The following is a 23,140-nucleotide window of genomic DNA, read 5'->3' as shown; positions in this document are numbered from 1 at the left end:
TCACATATTATGAACATTCTAGCTCTCTATAGAAATAGCTTTTATTTACAGATGATGCAGGTCAGAATATTAAAATATACCATATTTCTTCTTCCCACTGCCTCTGTTCATGTTATATTATAGCTATGAATATAGTATGTGAATTTTGCCACACTACATCAAGATTTGTGCTTGTTTAACCTAGAGCAGCGACTGCAAAGAACTGAATGGTCCATGGAAACACCTAACTCCCTAAGGGGAATAGCACTTCTTCCTGAGACTGGACTAGTAAACTGCTTTTTGACATCTAAAAAAAAATATATATATATATGTCAAGACTTATTTAAAAATCTGCAGGGTACATGCTGTAGACTTCCATGGCACTAGATAGATGGCTTAAAATAAATCCTCTGGGTGGTAGTACACCTATTTGATTCCCAAATGTAAAGGAAACACTGCAATAGTAACGCATGCTAATTATCTAGAACAGGGTTGAGGGTGATGAATCCTGCATAACTTTGGGTCTTCTGGCTACTCCTATATTTTCTAAAGAAGACAATTAAATGCATATTATGAATGTTTTTAGGTGTAATCAATTATCTGAAATCAATTAAAATCTTTTTTACCTGTTCTCCTCTAGTTTGCAGTTGCCAGATTAATTTGGGTAGTTTAGCACAATAGACAGGCCCTGTGCTAAATTAGTAAATCTCATTTTATCCCTTCCTATCAATAGAGAAATATTACAAGGCATGTGCTTCTCAGAAAGATTCAATCATAACTCCTTAAACTTTAGTGCTTAATAATATCAGGTTCCTGTCTCCGAAATTGCAGAAAGTGCACTGTCTACCTTCTTAAATTTCTACATAGGCATCCATTTCTGTAGCTTTCAAATCATAATCCAAAACCACATTTAAACATCTTGGGCCAGATCATCACCTAGGGACAAAATGCACAGAGGGCAAGTCCAGGAGTAGGGTGAAAGGGTGACTTTTAAAGCTCTCCTTTGCACTTCTCTGGATCTTGGATTCTCTATGCAGTATTCTTGCCAGCAAGATAAAGAAGTATGGATTGGATGAATGGACTATAAGGTGCATAGAAAGCTGGCTAGACTGTTGGGCGCAATGGGTAGTGATCAACAGCTCAATGTCTAGTTAGCAGCCGGCATCAAGTGGATTGCCCCAGGGGTCAGTCCTGCGGCCGGTTTTGTTCAACATCTTTATTAGTGATCTAGATGGTGGGATTAATTGCACCCTCAGCAAGTTTTCAGATGACACTAAACTGTGGGGAGAGGTAGATACACTGGAGGGTAGGGATAGGGTCCAGAGTGACCTAGACAAATTGGAGGATTGGGCCAAAAGAGATCTGATGAGGTTCAACAAGGACAAGTGCAGAGTCCTGCACTTAGGAAGGAAAAATCCCATGCACCACTACAGGCTGGGGACAGACTAGCTAAGCAGCAATTCTGCAAAAAAGGACCTAGGGGTTACAGTTGCTGAGAAGCTGGATATGAGTCAACAATGTGCCCTTGTTGCCAAGAAGACCAACGGCATATTGGGCTGTATTAGTAAGAGCATTGCCAACAGATCAAGGGAAGAGATTATTCCCCTCTATTTAGCACTGGTGAGGCCACACCTGGAGTATTGCATCCACTTTTGGGCCTCCCACTACAGAAGGGATGTGGACAAATTGGAGAGAGTCCAGCGGCGGGCCACAAAAATTATTAGGGGGCTGGGGCACATGACTTACAAGGAGAGACAGAAGGAACTGGGGTTATTTAGTCTGCAGAAGAGAAGAGTGAGGACGGATTTGATAGCAGCCTTCAACTACCTGAAGGGGGGGGTTCCAAAGAGGATGGAGCTCGGCTGTTCTCAGTGTGGCAGATGACAGAACAAGAAGCAATGGTCTCAGATTGCAGTGGGGGAGGTCTAGGTTGGATATTAGGAAAAACTATTTCACTAGGAGGGTGGTGAAGCACTGGAATGGGTTACCTCAGGAGATGGTGGAATCTCTATCCTTAGAGGTTTTTAAGGCCCAGCTTGACAAAGCCCTGGCTGGGATGATTTAGTTGGGGATTGGTCCTGCTTTGAACAGGGTATTGGACTAGATGACCTCCAGAGGTCTCTTCCAGCCCTAATATTCTATGCTATGTTAAAGCAGTCCAAATGCTATTCTAATGCATGCTGGCCTTTAATGGTCACAGGGCAGTGAAAATGTAGCAGCTGGTGGTGGGATGAGCCCCCATGTATACAGAATACAACTGACCAGAAAAAAAGACTTGCATTTTGTGAACATTTCTGAGGTTTCAGGATTCGTTTTCATTCTCCATCGGGGTAAAAAAAATCTTTTGAAAGTTTCTGTGAAACAAACAGAACAAACAGCCCCCTCACCCCCCCCACACAGAGAAACTGCTGAATAACCCAGTAGAGGAGAGAGAGCCAAATTCCATTCCTGTTCTGTCTGATTTGGAACAGAGACGTATACCGGGGTCTCCCACATCCCAGGGGACTGCCCTGACCACTAAGCTGTTGGCTATTGTGGGGTTTTTCCTCTCTCTCCCCCTCCATGCTCCCCAAAATTCCATCTTCCCTGTGTTGGGTCAGATGGATTCACAGCGAAATTACACTAGGGATGTGATCAGTGATGTAGTTAAGAGTAAATGTTGGTAAACAGAGTTTACTCATTATGCGTGGGGAATATGGCATTTACCCACTTCTCATTTAAGGACTGAAGAGTTTACTCACTCCTGTTCTGCTGTGATAAGCAAATCCTGGCTGCACGACCACCACAACTGCCCTGTGCGTTACCTACAGGGTGGTTAGACTCAGCCACAGACTGGTCACAGCAGAGATTCCCATTGACTTCAGTGGGCTTTGGGCGAGGCCCTTAAGAATTCATTGAAGTTTAAGGGCAGGTCCACACTTAAAATGCTGCATTGGCACTCCTGTACTGATGCAACTGCATCACTGTAGCACTTAAGTGAAGATGCTCCTACGCTCTCGTTTGCATGGCGGTAGCTATGTTGATGGGAGAAGCTCTCCAGCCGGCATAGCACTGTCTACACTGAGGGTACATCACTCACACCCCTGAGCAACGCCGTTATACCAGTGTAGGTCTGTAGTGGCTGGCTCTGGCTTTAGAAATATTATTGGCCACTCCTATTGACTACATGTGCTGACCATTAAAAGCAACTCTTTTGTGTGTACAATTGTACGAAATTTACTTTTATTTTGTAGAAAATGGAGGGTCGGCTATCAAACAGTCTTTTCGTTTTGGGGATGATACAAAATGTTTCCTCAGGAAGTTTGAGTTTGGTTTCTGAAACCGAACAGTTCCCAGACACTGTTGCTTGTCTTCATATATTAATTACTATACTTACAAGCTAACGGTTCTTTTACTTCACCCTTAGTGAGTGCTGAGCTACTGCCCAGCCTGGAACACCAAAAAACATTAGTTTAGCCACTATTTTTTTAAACCCCCCCCATCACTGGATGGGGGTATAAAGGGGACACATTTGAAAATCCATTCTAGATTCTTCTCCAGGCTGTACTTCCTAATTGAACTGTGCTGGTTTAAACACCATTCTCCTTTACTCTCAACAGACTTAAAATTCGGGGGCGAGGGATTCACGGTAAATCGCAATTTGGCTCATTTTCCCAAGCTCAGTGAACCACATCCTCAACTGGAGTAAATGAGCATCGTTCCATGGACTTCAATGGAGCCACACTAATTTACACCTGTTGACGCTCTAACCCAATGTGTCAAATCGTTTCCCTGACTCATCTGTAATATTTTACTTTCAGCAGAGATCAGCTGACTGGCATTTCATCCAGCGTGATTTAAATAAACTCAGCGTGTGTTTAATGGCATGGTGTAAAGGTCTATAACTTTTACAACTAAGCCATCACACACCCGCTATCAGCTGGAGAGATTCTTCATGGGTTTATGGAATGTAGGACCAATTATGGCTGTCGTACTCTTCTCACTGGCTTTCTTGCTGTTGCCATTCACTCTCTCCCAGGGTGGCTACAGGTTAGACTTTTTAAACAGACTAAATTCACTCATCTCGTTACACTTATACTGCAGTTGCTATACTGGATCCTAATACATCAAAGTTCTGGCAGCTGAATCCCTCATAGGTTAGCACTATCCTCTGAGCTACTTATGCTTTACCCCAAAGCAAGGCTTTTGGCTCTGAGCTTCGGTTCCTAGGACCAGCCTTTTGCTCTCCACTTGGCTGAAGTTTTTCCTGTCATGCGTCCCTGTCACTTGGAAGTCTCTCTGTTGGCATCTCACTATAGCTGATCAGGAGCCTCACTAAGTATCACTCAAAAGATACATTCGCCAGCTTCTGTAGAACTGCACAGAGACGTATTGCTGGAGGGACCGAGGGCCAAATTGTGGCTGGCCCTGCATGGTGCATGAGGGAGAGGAAAGAGAGGATGCAAGGAGACTTCCTGTTGCTAGGCTCTGTGCTCCCTACGCTCCCAGCATGCAGGAGTGCAAAGCTACTCCCTGTGCCAGACCTCCCAGAGCGGGACGGGCTAGGACATAGAATCATAGAATATCAGGGTTGGAAGGGACCTCAGTAGGGTTGGAAGGGACCTCAGCATAATGGCTCTATGGTACCAAATTCACCAGCCTATTGAGCTGAGACAGCACAGAGGAATGTTTCCACTCCAGTGTCCCCTCTCCAGTTATTCCCGCTGACTCAGCCAGAATGCTTCCGGGGACCCCCAGCTGTTGGATGGCTTCTGTTCACACACTTGACTGCGATTCAAGCCCCAGGGGCACTCTTAGCACTTAAGGGAGTGATGCCAGCCTCACTCCCTTGCTTTATTGTGCACTTTGCCTGGCCACTGCAAGTGAACGGGATCCAATTTACATTTGCTTTTCTCCCATGTTTCGCTCCTTTTTCTTTGTGTAAGTTGGCACAGTGGCCCCCGGGGAGGTCCTCAGTCATTGTACAGACCTCACTCCATTATTCATTACATGACTCTTTTAATGAGTCACTAAGACCACTGCTGCCTATATTGGCAGGAAGCTCCGACAGATTTTCACTTTTGCTTGTGACTAGTCGCTTACAGGAAGGTTATTCTCTGATGGGTGATGGTGAAGCAACCATACGTTCCTATGTATTTTCATACAGTTTTATGGTCACGCGGGTCTTTAATTTTGCCACAATGTTTCTATCTGTGTTTCCGGTGTAGGTACATTCGCAGGTTCTTTCCCTCCTATGCCTGTACTGAAGTGTGCACAGAAATGATCTCCCCATCACTCAGATGGAAAGGCTGCCATCACTTCCATTACTTCTCGAAGGACAGATATGCTCTTCCTCCAGAAAAACCTCATTGGAATTCATGTGAGCCCGCTGCACTTCATCAGGGATGGATTAGTCAGCTATTCTATACTCCTGGATATTAAAAGGGGTGGTTTTAGTGCTACCCAGGAAACTGCAATGTCAATTGGTAAAGAAAGAAACATACGACATGGCTAGGGAGACAAATTATAGTGAAGATGAAGATTTAGTCGCATCAAATTGCAGTCCGATGATCTCGTTAGCTGCAGTATCTCCATACCAGGAACAGAGGATCTACTCCACTCCAAGGTGTACCTGACATTTTGTATGAAGTGGAAAACTGGCCTGACCCCCCCACTGAAACCAATGCGTGGGGGGGTCTTTCCATTGACTTCAGTGGGCTTTGGATCAACCCTGTAGTGACAAATATTGCCTTCAGATGACCATGATTTCTACTAAAATCAATGGAAATCCTGCGCGCATAAACAAACACACACACACATACACACACACACAAAGAGTTTGGTTGATCTGGATGTTGCAAAATGGAATTTTTTTTCTTTGAATCCTATGCAAGACTCTGGATGTAGCTAGGTTATAATACTGGCACTTATCAGTCTAGCGATCAGAGCACTGGACTGATGCTCAGGAGACCTCAGTTCTACTCCTGGCTTTGTCACTGGCCTGCTGGATGACCTTGGGCAAGTCACTGCACCTCCCCGTGACTCAGTTTCCCCATCTGTAAAATGGTGATAAAGATACTGAGCTCCTTTGTAAAGGGCACTGAGATTTACTGATGAAGAGCAGCCTATAAGAGCTGGGTATTATTATAGCTGATGAGATTTAGCAACAGAGGAAAAGTGGGCAGAAGGAATGTACACTGGACCCCATTAAAGCCAGGAAATTAATCACACGCCACAGTTAAATGTACTGCAATACCAGCAGCATTTCCTATCCGAACTACAAGGAATACTGAAGTCAAGATCGATCCTGAGGTGAAGCAGATGTTCAGACTGCTATGGTGCAGACAGTCACATACGATGACAGCAGAGGGTGTGCAGTCTATACTTATCAAGGAAGCAGCTTGGAGAATTAGGGCTTGAAGGATTTTGCCGGTGTCGTGTAAAGTGCTGGGGTGTGTGAAGTTGCTGGAGAGGGAAGCTGCTGTCTGTGTGAATGCAGAGTTATCTGTTTCCGATTCTGTCTCTCTCTGGCCTTGTCTGGCAAGAGTTACAGGTGGATGAAGAATTTATTCTTTATTCCTACTGTTGACAGGGTAGGTGCTGTAACTGAGCATAGGCTACTGAAGTCAGATTAACTTTCTTTTTGGCCCAACATATTCCTTTTCTCTAAAACCTGCATGCCAACTAAATGTAAATAAACTCAGCTAGATAAATAAAGCCCTAAGGGCTTCATTGTTCTTACTGAAGCCAATGGAAAACTCCCATTAACTTCAGGGGTATAGAATAAGTCCTCAATGACTAAGTTCAAGTGTCTTTGACACAGCCTGGTCACTCCTTCAGTTCTTCCAGTTCAGGGGATGCTATCACAAACATGTTATTGTGGCTTTTCCAACTAAAATTGCATTCCATGAAAGTGAGGCTGCGTGGGAAAGTGTGTGGAACACTGATAGAAACATAGCCAAAAAAAGAAGTGGCTATTTTGTGTGTTGGATGAGGTGATCATATGTGGCTTTGGATGAGGTGATCGTGTGTGACTTTGAGCAGGAGATTGGACTAGATGACCTCCTGAGGTCTCTTCCAACCCTAATCTTCTATGATTCTTCTATGATAAGTTCTGAGGGCAGTAGCAAAAACAAGCCTCATACCATGTGGTGTTTATTTTTAAAGTCAGTTAAACAAACTATTAACCTGTGGAACTCACTGCTACAGGATATAAAATTGAGGTCAAGATCTTAGTAGGAGTTAAAAAAGTTGGAATGAAAGGACTCAAAAATGGTTAAATGGCTAACAAGAACATCCAGAATTACATACACAAGGATTACATGAATTAATTAAAAAAGCCTGAACTTTTGGAAGAGAAATAATCCCTCATGCTTCAGGACATACTCCAGTTTGTAATGAGTGAGGCCAGAAAGACTCTCTCCAGGTCTGGAGCCCTGCAGGGTTTCTTATGTCTTCCACTAAAGCAATCTGTGCTGGCTGCGGTTGGGGACAGGATACTCGACTGGATGAACAACAGCTCGAATTGTACATACCAATTCCTATGCTCTTTGGCTGGACCTTTTAAAGGAGCCTAAGAGACTTGAGCACCCAAATCCTATTTAATGTTAGGCGCATTAGGCATCTTTGAAACTACCTTTAATGCTCTATCAGCAGGCAAGGATTTGCACAGCAAACCAATTTTGAAAGCTACAGGGTCTTGGTAAGTAAATCAGTGACTCCACAACATCATTGCCAGTAATAAGATCCCTTCCCTCCCACTGAAGGTGGTAGCACTCAGGATCAGGCCACACAAAACCAATTTTAGGGGAGAATAGCACGGCTGTAAGGACATTTCAAGAAGAATTTTTTCTGGATAAATACAAAGCCTGGAAACACGCCTGCACACAGTTAAACTGCCCGCGCTTTTGGAGCATATATTTGGAGATTGCTAAATGGGACTCAGCGGGGAACAGTCTACTTCCCCCCCTTTTTATTACAAATGAAGTCATCTGAATTCACCAAATCGAAAAATACGAATCTCCTGCTCAGTTTCCAGTGGTGTTGTAGAAGGATAGGGCTATAGATTTTCCCAGGAGTGTGAAATAATTCACCAAGCCTGCTCGTTATTCATACAGACAGCGCATTAATAATATGGGACCCTGAGATCTCTTCTTATCTAGGCCGGAGCACAGCTAGAGGGATGAGAAGCTGACTCCTTGGATTTAAAATAACATTTTTCCCCCTTTTCTTGAAGAAATAAGAATTGATTGGAAGTACTTTTATAGAGAAAAAAAAAAGAACCATCCTTTTGCTGTCACCTAAAATACACATTAGATAAATAGAAAACTATTGGCTTTGTGACTGTAAACCATTTTCACTTGATATAAGCGGTAATAGATAGAGGAGTAAATGTAACAAAGTATTTACGAAGAACCCAATCCAAAGCCTATTAAAGTCCACATGCATCTTTCCATTGACTGCAGTGGGCTTTGGATCAGGCCCTAACTGCTCATATTTTCTGTATGACCAGCAAGTTTCTAAACTTCCTCTGGCCAGACTCTCAGCCTGTGTAAACTGGTGCAGCTCCACTGACTCCAGTAGGTTTCTTCGGATTTACAGCAGTTCAGGATCTGGCCCAATACCCTATGCTACTAGATATCATGATGACCTCTAAAACAGAGCCCATTTTAATTATGAATGCTTGCTCTATAGTAGGCATCTTATCTATAATTAAAAACTAAAGTAAATTAGCTCCTGTTAACAGCCTGGTTGTACTACATCTTACTGTCTGTATGCCACTCCTTTGAGATAGCATGGCTATCTGCAGTGTCCTAACAAAGAAAAGGGAGCCAAATTACTGGAAGGGCTCAGCTGTGTTTGCTCTGGCCCCACAACAGGAAGTGGGAGATTAAGGATGGATGGTATCAGCTCCCCTCTCCAGGACCACTGTTCCAGAAGATGGTGGATTAACTTGGGACTTGTAAATCAGTGCAGGACTAAGGAGTCCTGAAAAATCACAGTGCTCCAAGACACCAGTGAGTTGCTGGTGACCAAGGATGGCAAAGTTCATGGGTTTCGGAGTAGCAGCCGTGTTAGTCTGTATTCGCAAAAAGAAAAGGAGGACTTGTGGCACCTTAGAGACTAACCAATTTATTTGAGCATGAGCTTTCGTGAGCTACAGCTCACTTCGGGTGACACTTGACAAAAATCTCATTAGCGGTGTATGCACATTTGCACCAAACTATATTTAACATATAAATACATAGAGCCATGTGCTGGCTAGCAATGGGTGAACTTCAAATAAGCCAGACCTTAGGCTCAGAAAAAGCATCCATAAGATTTGATACTTCTGACGCTCATGAGTATGGGCTCCTGCTTGTGTGATTTTTTTTTGATACATTACTTCCGACCCAAATAGAAGCACAGGGTAAGAATAAGCATTTTGTTGGTACTTCAGTATTTCCAGTAGGTACACTCCCCTCCACCTCCCAGTATTTCAGAACCTTTAGAATGGTTTGATGCTTGATATGATCCAACACTGGGGAGGGAAAAGGGGAGGGACTGGATTTTATTTTTCTCTCCATGATTTTCCCATCCATTGCGCCACTGTTTTGGCCATCCCTTGATCCACTGTGGAGCTCCACTGGGTGTAATGTTACCATGTACTCTGCTTTTTTAACCACCAAATATTACACATGAATTACAAAAGAAATAGCGAATGCCTTTGAAAGAGACGAACAATGCTAAAGTCAGAAGAAGATTGAAGAGGCCAATAAATCCAAGTATTACAGACATGCACATGTGAAAGCATTATTTGCTATAACAGAGCAAACTTCTGTATAGATGAACACATTATATATTGTTCAAACCCTTGAAAAAGACACAGGCATAACCAGTTATTGACAGTTTGATTTCTTTGTAAATGATACGGTGCCATGTATATTTACAACCCAAAAATTACAGAATTAAATTGTAAACGTATTTTATTCCCATTTGGTTTTAATAGCACCCATACAAACCATTAGAGCAGAGAGAATAGTTCAAGGACCTTTCTGCTAACATTCACTCAAAAAATCTCCACAGATTCACCTAGGCTCTATTCACACATCTTTTGTGTTTTCTTTCACTGAATAATCCAGCTAATCAATCTACTGCCAGAAATGTTTGCAGAAGCATCAAATTGGACTGTATTTCCAGAATCAGAATGTTGAACTTGCAAATAGAAATATTTGCACCTAAGTGTAAGAATTACTTTCTTTCAACCGATGAACAGAAGCAAAGTCATGTGATATATCTGACCAATCAAAACTAACCAACATATTTAATATTAAAAATTTGAGCTATTAAAATGAACTGCTTGCAAACAATGTAAGATAAAGACTTTTCCACACAAAGTATCCAGCAAAATATTCTGCAGAGTGATTCAAGAAAGTTATAATCCACTTGTGGATAGTTCACAAAGAAGAAAAAAGAGGCAACAGTCTATGAATATATTATTTACTACCAATTAATAACAATCCTAAAAATAAAAGAGGGGTTAACTAAGTGATTTTACAATGCAGAGTTGAACACAGATGATATAATTTGTTCCTCTAAAGACTGTTCAATTCATACACTTTAGCACCTAGTTAATAAATATACATATTAAGATATAAATGAGAAATTATGTATATTTCCAGATATTTAGATACCTGTTGTGAAATATCTACTCTAACACACATGATAAAAATATTAAGAACAGTGTTACAAATATATAAATATAGCCCAAGCAGCAGCTGCAGGAACTACAAGTTGTGGACTACAAACTGCGGCATGTTGGGTGAACTTCCTGGTTCCTGCTAGGAAGTCCCCTCTGCCCATTTCAGCAGAAAGTTGCAGACCTGACAGACACTGGGAGTGTGAGGCAGGCCAGCAGAGAGGAGGCTGCTGGACTGTCATCCTGTTCTATGTTTCGTTACAGAATAAAACCTTGTTCCTGGTGGTGTGTCTGAGGTGAATACGCACTGACACACAATGCAGAGCACACAGAAGAGCCACAGACCCAGTTTCCCAAAGTTGTGTAGAAAGTCACCAGGCAGACTTCCATTATCTTGAACAGGAGGAGGGACTACATAAAGATGGTGCTATTTTGGAAAAAGAGCATGACTTTGGAGACATCTTTCTATCTATGTACCTACCTGTTTTAGAATTTGCTGTCACACTCCTCATCTTAGCATCTAAACTCACAATGCTACTTACACAGTATTTAACTGCTTATGTATTTTGAGTAGTCCTTCAGCATACATTTTTACTGCAAACACCCCCGCCCCCCGCAAAAAATCCCCCCAAACCCTGCAGCAGCAAGTCTTAGAGCCCAGGTCAACTGACTTGGACAAATGGGGTTCGCACTATGGGGCTAAAATTAGCAATATAGACATTCCCACTTAGGCTTGGAGACCTGCCCAAGCAGGAATGTCTACATGGCTATTTTTAGCCCTTTAGTGCAAGCCTGAGTCAGTTGATCCAGGCTCCGAGACTCATCGTTGCGGGTCTTGTTTTGGCAGGGTAGACATTAATCTCATTAAGTCTATGAGTTTACTCTTAGGGTGAAATCCTGACTTCACTGAAGTCAGTGGGGAGTTTTACAACTGATTTCAATGGGATTCACACACAGGATGTCACTCTCAGTTTGTAAAGTTAAGCATACATGTACATCTTTACAGGATAAAGACCTAAGTGCTTAAACCTTTAAACTATTTCATTAAAAAAAAAAATCAAACTAAGGATGAAAATGTTCATTTTCTTTGGCTGATGCAGTTAGCTTTAACACAGGGATCTAATATTTGATTAAAACAAATACAGAAATAGCTTAAGTATGAGTGACCCCAAATATTTGGGACCAAGTCCTGCAGCTGCGTCATGAATGGAACTCCCATTTATGTTCCCATGGGAGGACCAAATGTAGAGTGGCTAAATCATCAGATTTGGGAGCGGTTTTCCTTCTCTACACAGCAAGACAGAAAATACTCTTCCCTCAAAAGCAGGCAGATACAGTAAATGAGCCACAGATTTGATGCACAATCCAATACTGAAAATCCTGAATAATTAACCCATCCTACCCCCAAGGGCCTAATTCTGCAACCCATGTTCACTAGTGTGCTAAAAAGGGCTTAGACTAAAGTTTTGAGTTGCCATGCATCCTGCAGGTCACTATGCAGTGCCACACTTCCTGCTGACTCTTGCTCATGCAGGAATCAGTTGCTCATATAGAGTGTGTGGACCCAATTCTCCAGTGCTCTGCATCTTGCATACTTGTTCACACAGGGGTAAAGCGAGTGTAAACTCTACCAAGTCAGAATGGTAGCAACTCACTCCTCCCACTTTGCACTGACATAAATGACTGCCCAAGGAGTAGGACAATGGATATTCAGAGGCAAATAATATAAGCTTGCTTAATTACAGCAGCAGTATTGCATTTACTTGATATGTTATTTCTCGTTGACAGTTGAATAAATAAGGTATCCTAAAGCCCGCCTCAGAAGTCATTGAAATGCCACATGATACTGTACTTAGGAGGTACAGAGATCTGGTAGATCCAGGAAAAGAGCAAGTAGGGAAGCTATCGAAAAACTGGCAAAAGCGACATTGATTATAACAAGGAAAAACGTTAAAAAATGGCTGCCATGGAGCTTGACTGTGAAACCCCCAACGACCTTTACAAATTATGAGAACATGCTGAGCAGCCCTGGAAAGAAGATTCCAACAGAAATCTGAGCTGCGTGCAAACCCCAGAGAGGCTGGTAAAATGGAGGGTGAATAAAAAATGCATTTGACAATGGTTTTGACAAGGGTTGGACATATACACTGATTTCCACAGTGAGAATGATGGGGGTGCAGGGAAGAGGGGAAGAAAGCTTTGAAGAAGTAATGAAAAAGTTTAAGAATCACTGTGTCCTTCCCTTAAATATTCCCTGTGAATGATGGGTGGAAATCCATGTCCCTTTCAAGTCAATGGGAATTTCATAGATTCATAGATACTAAGGTCAGAAGGGACCATTATGATCATCTAGTTTTGTCAGTGGGGCCAGGATTTCACCATATTAGATAGATAGATAGATCTATGTACACATACATCTGTATCTATATCTATATCTACACATATACACACATACATATCTATTTGTAACATGTAGTGCGATGGCGTGTCCCCCCCACACAAGGCCTCGAGGGATAAATTAGGCCAATTAACTTTAGGATGCACCAGGCTGGAGGAAACCAAAGAAGTGCTATGGCCTAATTGCAGATGGAGTCCAGCTATGTGGGAGGAGCTGGGCAGGATCTCCAAAGAAAGGAAGCTGGCAGGCTGGGGGAGGAAACCTGCCCTTGCACTCCCTGATACAAAGGGGAAGGGAAGGATGTTGCAAGGACAGAGTAGGAAGCAGTCCAGGGAAGACACGATAAGGGCTGGGAGAGTAAAAGCCCAGAGATGCTGGGTTGAGGGTCCCTGAACTGGAAGCTGGTGTAGAGGGTGAGCCTACCAGCCACTGTGGAAATGGCACAGACTAGGCAGTGGGGAGCAGACCACGTGGGACAGTTTGCCTCAGATGACCTCTGATACCCTAGAAGGAGGGGAGAACTTTAATGTGACTTAGCCTGAGAGCTAAGCTATGAAGAGGACAGTGCTGCAGGTCCAGGAGCATGAGAGGCTGTCGAGTGAGTGAGTGGAATGATCGCCTGAGTAACCACAAGAAGGAGCATCACCATGTGGCAGAGCTAATTCCCCAGAGGAGCCACAAGGAGGCGCCACCAAGCAATTAGTAGAGCCATCCCCATACTCATGTAGAAAGACGAATGAAAAAGGAGAAATAATAGCAGACTATGCCTCAAACTGAAAATGTAAAAGGCAGTCTGTGAATCTGGCACACTAAAAAGACTCCCTCATTATAGAACAAATAGTTTTTTGGGTACAACAATAAGAAGGTACATAGAAATCTACTCAGAGATATAGACTTGATACCTGAAAAGGCAATTTTCTTATGCCAAGCAGCAGAAAACACACACACACACACACACATACCCCTAGGAAGAGGCAAAGCAAAGGACTGTAAACACCACAGTTATACAAGTAAGATTGAATTTTTCTGTTAATAAAGAGACAGGAATAAAACCCCATGCCTAAGAATCAATATCAGCCACATGGCAGCGAGCAAGATAAAGAATGCCCAGCATTTAAGCAACCATGTAGATACCTTCGTAAGCCGCGGAATCATTTTGCAAAAATATGCTGATGAAAGAGGAAAATGCAGGAGATGCACAATCCTTACATTCCAGCTTTAAGTGAAGAGGACAAGCTGTTGATAAACATAATGAAGAGCGAAGGTGTAAACCTAAAAGAATGGCTAATACAAACACACAGAAATAGCCTGCATGTGATACACAAGATAGACCTCGGAGCACAAGTGAATGTAATAACAGAAAACAGAAATAGTTAAAAGAAAGTATAAAGTTAGAAAAGACAAATCCCTAAAATAAGGGGCAAAAGCAAGTCCTAGGCAAGGGTGAACCATCACTGCGGTACAAAGGCAGGCCAGTAGAGCAAAAGTTTTTGTTAGTATATTGAGGAAAACAACAAGTGGCCTTGGGCCTAAACAGGAGGTGCGTGGGCTATTTGAGATGGCATGTAAAGAGTAGGAATGAGAAGTCTAGTAAACTTAAACAGACAAATTCCCAGTACAAAAGGAGTCTCTCAGGGCCACAAGTTATGTTTAGAGAGGATGCAGAACCACCCCCGCTGTTCTTTCAAAGAGAGACTTGGAGTAGAGTAGCAAATAATTTATGCAATAGATGAGGCACTCCTTCATGAATAGACTCGCATTTGAACGGTCTCTACTCCAGGTATTATAGAATTTCCGCCTGACTGAAATGTTAGGATAACAGTTTATTTAATTAACAGCAAGCAATAACTTTTGAAGTAAGCACAATCCTGATGTTGATATAGTCTAGCCTGGGTGTGATCTCTGTTTAAGTCTCTGCAACTGGTTCCTTTCTCTGAGTAGGAGAGAATTCGTCCGAGTCAACACTAAGTGAGGCTCTGGAGAAAGTCCTGCAAGATGTGTGGCAACGTCCCATCTTCTATAGCACAGGCAGAATTTATTTAATTTCAAACACTAGCCAGGAGGATTGATTGTGTAAATGCTAGTTAACATGGGAAAGGGTTGCAGAATGTGGAAGTAGGAGACTGCTTATCAATACCCAGGAGGACCACAGACCTATCCCTCCTGCTCTAGAAAAATGCCAGACTGACACTGTTTATGACTGATATTCTCTGTTTATCCATACACAGCATGGACAACAGCCGTGAAAACTCCCCCATGCTGTCCCCTAACATACTTAATCATTGACCTGAGGAGACCACTATTAGGGGTAAAGGGAAAGCTCAGTCTCACGTCCATTACATCCCTGGCATCAGGTAAGACAGCCAAGTGCATCGGTTCTGAGGAGGAGTTTTCTGATGCAACTGAAATGGGCTGAGAACCACCAAATGCTTGATCCTGTTAAGTTGATGGGAGTTTGGTCATTGACTTTAATGAGAACAGGATCAGTGTCCCAATTCATTTCATGCAGGCAACTAAAGAGCCGGCAGAGTGAACAATGTCTCATGATAATGATCAACCTGAGCTTGAATGAAACTAGCAACAGGGTGTCTATCTGCTGTTACCAATTCAACAAGTCATCCAGGCCTATTCCAGAGCAATTTGGTTCTGTTTGGAAGTGCATGTATTGGCAAGTTCACTTTGGAAGGAAAAAGCAAATGCACAACCACAAAATGGGGAATAATTGCCTAGGAGGTAGTACTACTAAAAAGAATCTGGGGATTACAGTGGACCACAACGGAATGAGTCAACAATGTGATGCAGCTGCAAAAAAGTTAATATGATTCTGGGGTGTATTAATAGGAGCGTTGTATGCAAGACCAAGGAGGTAATTGTCCCACTCTACTTGGCACTAGTTAGGCCCCATTTGGAGCACAGTGTCTGATTCTGGGCACCACAATTTAGGAAAGATATGGACAAATTGGAGAGTCCAGAGAAGAGCAACGGAAATGATCAAAAGTTTAGAAGACCCAACCGATGAGGAAAGGTTAAAAAACCTGGGCATGTTAAGTCTTGAGAAAAAGAAGACCCAGGGGGGAGCTGATAACAGCCTTCCAGTATGTTAAGGGCTGCTACAAAGAGGACAGAGATCAATTGTTCTCCTGGTCCACTGAAGGTAGGACAAGAAGCCATGGGCTTAATCTGCAGTCAGGGCGACTTAGGTTAGACATTAGGAAAAACTTTCGAACTATAAGGGTAGTAAAGCTCTGGAATAGGCTTCCAAGGGTGATCGTGGCATCCCCATTATTGGAAGCATTTAAAAATGAGTTTGACAAACCCCTGTCAGGAATGGTCCAGGTTTATTTGGTCCTGCCACAGAGCAGGGGGCTCGACTTGAAAACTTTCCAAGGTCCCTTTCGGCCCTACATTTCTATGATTCAGTTGGTTATTTATGCTATTTACGAGCATCTGCAAGGGCATCCATAAGATATTTTAAAGTAATGGACCAATGAAAAGAATTTTTTTAAGTGCCCATCATAGCTTTAAATGTTACAAAGACTGTGACTCACAGCATTTAATCATCTTAATATCGTAGATAAAGGAGGCAACAAATTTTAGCTGATCCTTTGTAATGTACTAATTAAAACCTCCCAGAAAATAGGCAAAATCCCAAATCCTTACTTAGGAAAATCTCCTACTGAAGTTAATGGAACTTCCCACAGAAGAAAATGGGAATTTTGCTTTAGTAAGGACTGAAAAACTACAAAATGACTTCAGGGTTTTGACCCAAGATGGTCAATGTGTCAAGAATCTAAACCAAAGAGTGAAAATTAAACTAAGCATAAAAAGAATGCCCCTTAATTTTTGTGAACAGGGTCTTGGCTTTCTAACCATTGACAAAAGAACCAATGTCTTTGATTACAACAATTAAACTTAAAAGGGGAAGAAGTTCCTTTGAAGTCAATGAGAGTCTTGCCCCTGACTTCAGTGAGTGTGGGATCGCATGCCTTTCTGATAGTAGCCTTTGTTTAATCTTTTCCTCTTTCAAAACGCCAATTGATAACATTTGTTTTCATTGTAATCCAGAGACAGCTATTAAGCAGAGGGACTCCAGTCCATACCTGCACGGACTTTTTTTTTTTTTAAACGTAATTCCCCTTTGAGCTACTGCTCTCTGAATAGAATTACGAGGTCTGAATTAACACTGCCATGATGCTGTATCTATTGGCTCTGGATTTTCAGGACCTAATGCAGTAAATGTGACTCTCCAAAGCTTACACGGTTAGGCCAAACAAAAGGTATCACCCACAGATTCATGACTTTTTTTTTGTTTAATACAATCCTTTGTATCAGAATAATTAAGCAATAAACTGTGTCAGCTTGTGAATTAAAGTGTAATAATTCACAGCTACTAGAGTGCATTCAGAGGCAGGATTCCAGGGACTGAATGGCATTTCCAGTGTAACCAGCTGTGAGTTATTGCCCCATAATTTGACACCTAGAGTGTCTTTTTGCAATTATAAGATGTTTATCTTTATATTTTAACATACAAACTAGACAGATCCACACACATGCACGCCACTGAAGAGCAGTTGAGAACATTTTAAGATTCCATCCCTCTGACAGACATTTTCTGACAGACTAGATATTTTCTATCTAGTTACTATGAAATGACACCAGCACAGGCTTCTGGATGCAATGTTTTTGCAGCCCATAAAGCCAACAGGAACTTTCATCTAACCTTCAATGAACATTGGCACAGCTGTTGCCCTGTTGGCAGTGTCTTTGAAAAGGCTGCTGCATGTGACCGAGGGAAGCGGGTTTTCAAATGTCCGTGTGCATGTCTCTCTTTCTGATGGAAGGCTGCAGCTTTAAATCATGAATCCAAATAGGAAACAAAAGATGCTTTGACAAATCAGCTGTGCAGCAACACTGCTGGGTCCTGCTCCTTGCAGGAAGCTGAGGCAGAGGGATGTTCAATCCCATTCAAACAGAAAAGACAAACTTGAGCTCTTAATGACTTTTGGCACCACAGGGGATTGCAGTCAATGGTGCTACCAGATCACTTCCACAAAATAAAGATGAGAAAAGGAACCTGTAAAATCCCAACCCTTTTAATAGGGTTACTACACAAGGATGCTACTGGTCAGACATCACTTATCAGTGTGCGGGGGAAATAAAACCAAAGATTAGTCCCACTAAAGTCAATAGCTTCTTAAAGCCAAATTTGAAGACATTTAATTTGGGTAAGCATTTCCAAACAGCAGGGTATTCTCCACTCGGTGCACATTTGTACACCTCACTAATGTTAAATTAGGATTAGGTGAACCACAAAGAGGAGTCTCCAATGAGCATGTGTGTGTTTATTTCACCACTGGAACAATAAAGACAGCCACAGAATCAGAACCCCAGATCACTGACATTCAGATAAAAATGGGACCCAGATGTGACTCATCCCATGGTTTCGTTTTGTCTTGCAAAAGAAAACCAGGCGTGACAAGATTCTGCCCTGAAGCTTTCACAAGAGCGGGGTCAATGTTGAATCTATTCAGAAATGTAGGTTTTTTTCAGAAGCAAAAATCAGCTTCGCAGTTTTTGTTTGTCTTTACACAATGCTTATTACAAAAATCAGATCACTGGATTTTTTTGGGCTGACTTTTTAAAACTGTAAATTGAATCAGAACAACTTGCTGTTGTCACCTGAAATATTTCTGAATCACAGCTATTGAGACATGAGAGGGCCCAATGGTGACACACAAAGGATAATTTTGGCCCATTGTTTACTAAGGGCTCGCTCTTGTCACCAGGTTTGCTCTGCTTATGTGAGAAGCCCCACAGACTGTAATGCAACTAGTAGTGTAAGTAAATCCTTTTTAAACTAGGTAAGGATTGCTGAAACAGGCTGTAATGTATACTGGTGATGTCAAAGGCCATCTCCTCGGTCAACCATTTATGTTTATAGTTTATCTTTTCCTAAAAAGCTAAACCAGAGAATACAAGTAGGTTTGCTACATAACATATATAGCGTTAGGTATATACTGGATGTTACATATTCAGTTCACACATATACTGGATGAGCTACTTGCCGTCGACACAGGAAGGTCTGTTTCGTGTTGTCCCGGCCACTTTCCCAGGGAGGCAGGAGCATTTTACTGTTTGTGATCTTTCCTCAATTCGATTCTTATTACAGCATCTGTGTGCTGCTATAACTTCACACGTTCCTCCTTCTGGCAACAAAGAGAGAATATTGACACTCTGATTAGGAAGAACTGCAATGGCTAGTCTAAGCAACCAAGCATGCTACTCTCACCCTTTGTGAAGAAAGGTTCTTATAAGAGGGATTAAGAAAGTGTTGTCTCCCATTACGGACAATTTTGTCTAAGGCAGGTAGGTATTAGTATACTTCAGGAGCTATAGGAAATGCAGAATAAAGGCTCAAGAGTAGATACAGCACCCGCTTATCTGCATTGTGAGTAGCTCCACGGACAGGAATAGAACTTTTGGGTGTGAAGTAGGGAGTATAGCACAGTATGGACCTGAAGGAGTGCAGACTAGTTCATGCAGAATGAAAATAGCTGCCTGCTTTACATGTTCTATTTCATCTCTCTCCTCCCATACTACTAGGTTATACTCTCGATACAATCCCAGTATCTCAGAGAATCCGCCTGGAAATGAACCCATGTCCAACTCCTCAGCTTCGCCTCTAACCAGGTCCCCGTATTCTGCAGGGGGAGAATCAGTTCCCTAGGACTCACAGCATGCTCCAATTTTGCTTTCCTTCGCACCTAAAACAATGACCTGATCTGGCGGTCCCGATGCAGGCAAAATTCCCATTGAGTCTAACGTCACGAGGCCCAAATGTTCCTTTCCTTCATTTTGTGTCTTACTCAGCGCATTTCCAAAAGGTTGATCACACAGACAGATAAATGGAGAGGGAGTCTACACTTGGGGCTAGGGGTGAGATTCCCACCTCACGCAGACATACCTGCCCTAGCTGTCATCAAGCTACCATGCTAAAGGTTGGAGCGTAGCTGCTGTCGCATGGCCAGTGGCAACATAGCGAGCAAATACTACCCCTCTGGGCCCCTGGGGTATGTACTCAGGGTGGCTAGCCCAGGCTGCTGCTCGCCGCCTGTGCTATGCTGCTATTTTTAGCCCGCTAGCTTGGTAAGAGCTGGTGCCAGTAAAGCTATGCGAGCCAGGAGCCGCACTCCTAGCTCCAGCTGGAGACACAGCAATAGATAGCCAGTGTCGGGCTGCTGACCACACATTGCTTGGGGCATATGCTGTGTACGTAAATGACACAACCAGAGCATGGGTCCCGTTCACTTGAGCAATATATAGTATAGGACGATCAGGCAGCATGGTGGGTTACTGCACTGCTCATTAATCTCTCCAGCCCTGAGTTCAAATTGCATTTCACTCATAATTACTAAGTGTTTATAGTCCCAGTCTGTTCTTTCGCAGATATTTGTCCACTTCACGAACTTGCTGCATACATTTGGCAGCGTCAGGGTAATCTTAATACAAAAATATCCACAATACATACAAGAGCAGGACGTGTCAGAAGGCTCACTAGGCTATGAAAGCAATATTATTTTAACCCCACCATGAGATGCTACGGCGCATTGCTTTAGCTACAGGGAACTGCCTAATGGAAAAGGTCCATTGTTTCTATGGATCAAAAATCCAAAGGCTAGATTGTAACCTTGCAATCAGCCATGAGAACAGGCAGCGAGGAGCTGCCCCACACAGCACACCAGATAACAAGTTAGGACTCACAATTCCTGCCCAGCTTCCCCTTGTTCTGGGAGAGGAGTAAGTTAGTTCATTTCTTTGTGTGGCTACTCCCAGCCTGTGCAACCAGCCAGCTACGCTGAATAGTATGAAGGTGGCACGGGGTCTGGGAGAAGACAGGAGCCAGGGCTTCCCTCACTTCCTGCCCCGCACTGCGCACTGACATGGTTGCAGTGAAAAGTAGTGGGCAAATAGCCCTGCTTTCCTCCCTACAGCTGAGGTCACAATCTCAGCAGGGCAGTAAGGGGAGTGGGCGAACTTACTTCCCTCCTACTCTCCTCACTCTTCTGCACCTCTCAGGAGGTGCTGTGAAAATCGAGCCCAAAATAAATGAGACCCATCTCTGTAATTACAGTCATGTGCAGTACGGGAAGTAGAGTAAATCCAGGAATTACAAAGTGATCTTATGCAGCTCTTTCTTTATTGACAGAGGAAAGGTACTTAGTTTGAAGAGGACCCAAGTATTTCCAGTAACTCAGAGCAGTGTCAAGGAACAAGCCAATCCAAAGTAGACAGTGGCACAAGAGGCCTCATACTGTGTGGACATGTTTTACAACTTTAAATATTCAAACCTTCACCTTTCAAGAATGAGTCAATCAAAGCTGGTTAATGTCTGTTGAGGTAAATGACTCTCGGTCACGTACTCATGAGGTTTAGTATTGATGAGCTTGCCAGCTCCAGGCCAGACAGGCATGGTCCTTAATATTTAACTATTCTTGACAAGAAGAGCTGTTTCCTGTATTTCCTGTATTGTGTATACACACATGTGGCTACCTGACACAGCTCTTTCAGAGACAAGATGTGCAACAGCAGATGGAAAAGGAGTACTTGTGGCACCTTAGAGACTAACCAATTTATTTGAGCATGAGCTTTCGTGAGCTACAGCTCACTTCATCGGATGGATCACACAATTCAGACAGCTTGAAGGTGCTACTTGATGACAAAAGCCCCGTCGAGGGTCCCAGAGGAATAAGAGGAAATGCGGGCACTCGTTGCTGCTCAAGATTTAGCCCTATGTGTTTACATCTTAAAATGAATTATGAACAAAATCTCCATTCACAGCAAATGCTTTTCCTAAAGCTCCACCAGGATCCCAGTGATGTCAAAGACAAGCCTCCCATTGATCTGCTTGGCTTTAAAATCAGACCATACGTATGTCATGAAAATGTGTATCTGTGGTTCTGACTGCAGTACATTTTCTGGTTTTTATGTGTGTAAGTTTGGCTTCTAACAGGAAAAAATGTACACAATAAGGTAATTCTATCCTTCACTGCACATACAGTACAGTAAATACTTGTGAGTAAGCTAAATGTTCTATTTTCCTCTTAATTTTGTGGATGAGTACTAATATCTACATGAAGTCAGTTAACAAAAACTAGTCTTGCTCACTTGATTATCTGTGCAAAATAATGGGTCATGGCTGATGAGCTTTATAACATCTATGTAATTATAATGTGGAAACCCTCAAGTTGCTGCAGAAAAACTCTAAAGGTTATAGCTGGTAAAAATGCAATGAAACTAAGACAATTCAAAAAACCTTTTGTTACCAATATATAGTTAAACCTCTTATTAACTGGGACTTTTCTAATCTGCACAGCCTCTAATTTTCATACAAAAAGTATCTTCCCAACTCTTCCACACAAGAAGAGCAAAATCTCATGTTCAGAAACTATATTCTTTGGGGAAAAACCAGATGATATAATCTCATCATATGGTGACAATAACACTTTCAATTCCAAGAATATCTCTGGAGGATGTTAAATAGAGGCTACTAAAGTTAGACATTTGAAAATGAGCAGGTCTGGATAAATTTTTTTTAAAAGACCTGGCTAAGGAGCTCGCAGGACTGGTAATGTTGATTTTCAGTAAGGGCTTGTATCCACTTATTGGGGGATTGACATGCGGTGATCAATCCACCGAGGGTTGATTTAGTGGGTCTAGTGAAGACCCGCTAAATCGACTGCTGATTGCTCTCCTGTCGATTCTGGTACTCCACTGGAACGAGAAGCATAAGGTAAGTCAACGGGAGAGTTTCTCCCGTCGATCCAGAGCGGTCTATACATTGCAATACGTTGACCTAACATACATCGATTCCTGCTACGTTATTCACATAGCTGGAGTTGCGTAACTTAGGTCGAATTAGTCCCATAGCGTAAACCTATCCTAAGTCTTAGCACACTGGGGAGGTTCCAGAAGAGTGGAAGAAAGCTAATGTGCCAGTTTTTAAAAAGGATAAATGAGATGACCTCTCTCAACCTGATATCGATCCCAGGAAAGATAATGGAGTGGCTGATACGGGACTCAATTAATGAAAAATTAAAGGGGCATAA

General features: G+C 42.5%; 1 protein-coding gene across 2 annotated transcripts in view; it reads right to left on the bottom strand.

Moving 5' to 3' along the window:
• Window positions 1-23,140, bottom strand: part of TAFA1 (TAFA chemokine like family member 1) — a 345,463-nt gene that overhangs the window by 59,917 nt on the left and 262,406 nt on the right. Inside the window, exon 3 of one of the 2 annotated variants that reach the window (XM_075130226.1) lies at window positions 19,100-19,237. In XM_075130226.1, coding sequence (XP_074986327.1) covers window positions 19,100-19,237 — 138 coding nt within the window. Of the gene's footprint in view, window positions 1-19,099; window positions 19,241-23,140 lie in introns of both variants that reach the window. The other variant, XM_048858457.2, reaches the window with a different exon arrangement.

The sequence above is a fragment of the Caretta caretta genome, chromosome 7 (assembly GCF_965140235.1).
Source record: "Caretta caretta isolate rCarCar2 chromosome 7, rCarCar1.hap1, whole genome shotgun sequence".
NCBI classification, from domain to species: domain Eukaryota; kingdom Metazoa; phylum Chordata; order Testudines; family Cheloniidae; genus Caretta; species Caretta caretta.
Note: the sequence above shows the minus strand (reverse complement) of the source record. Positions and strands in the feature narration are given on the sequence as shown.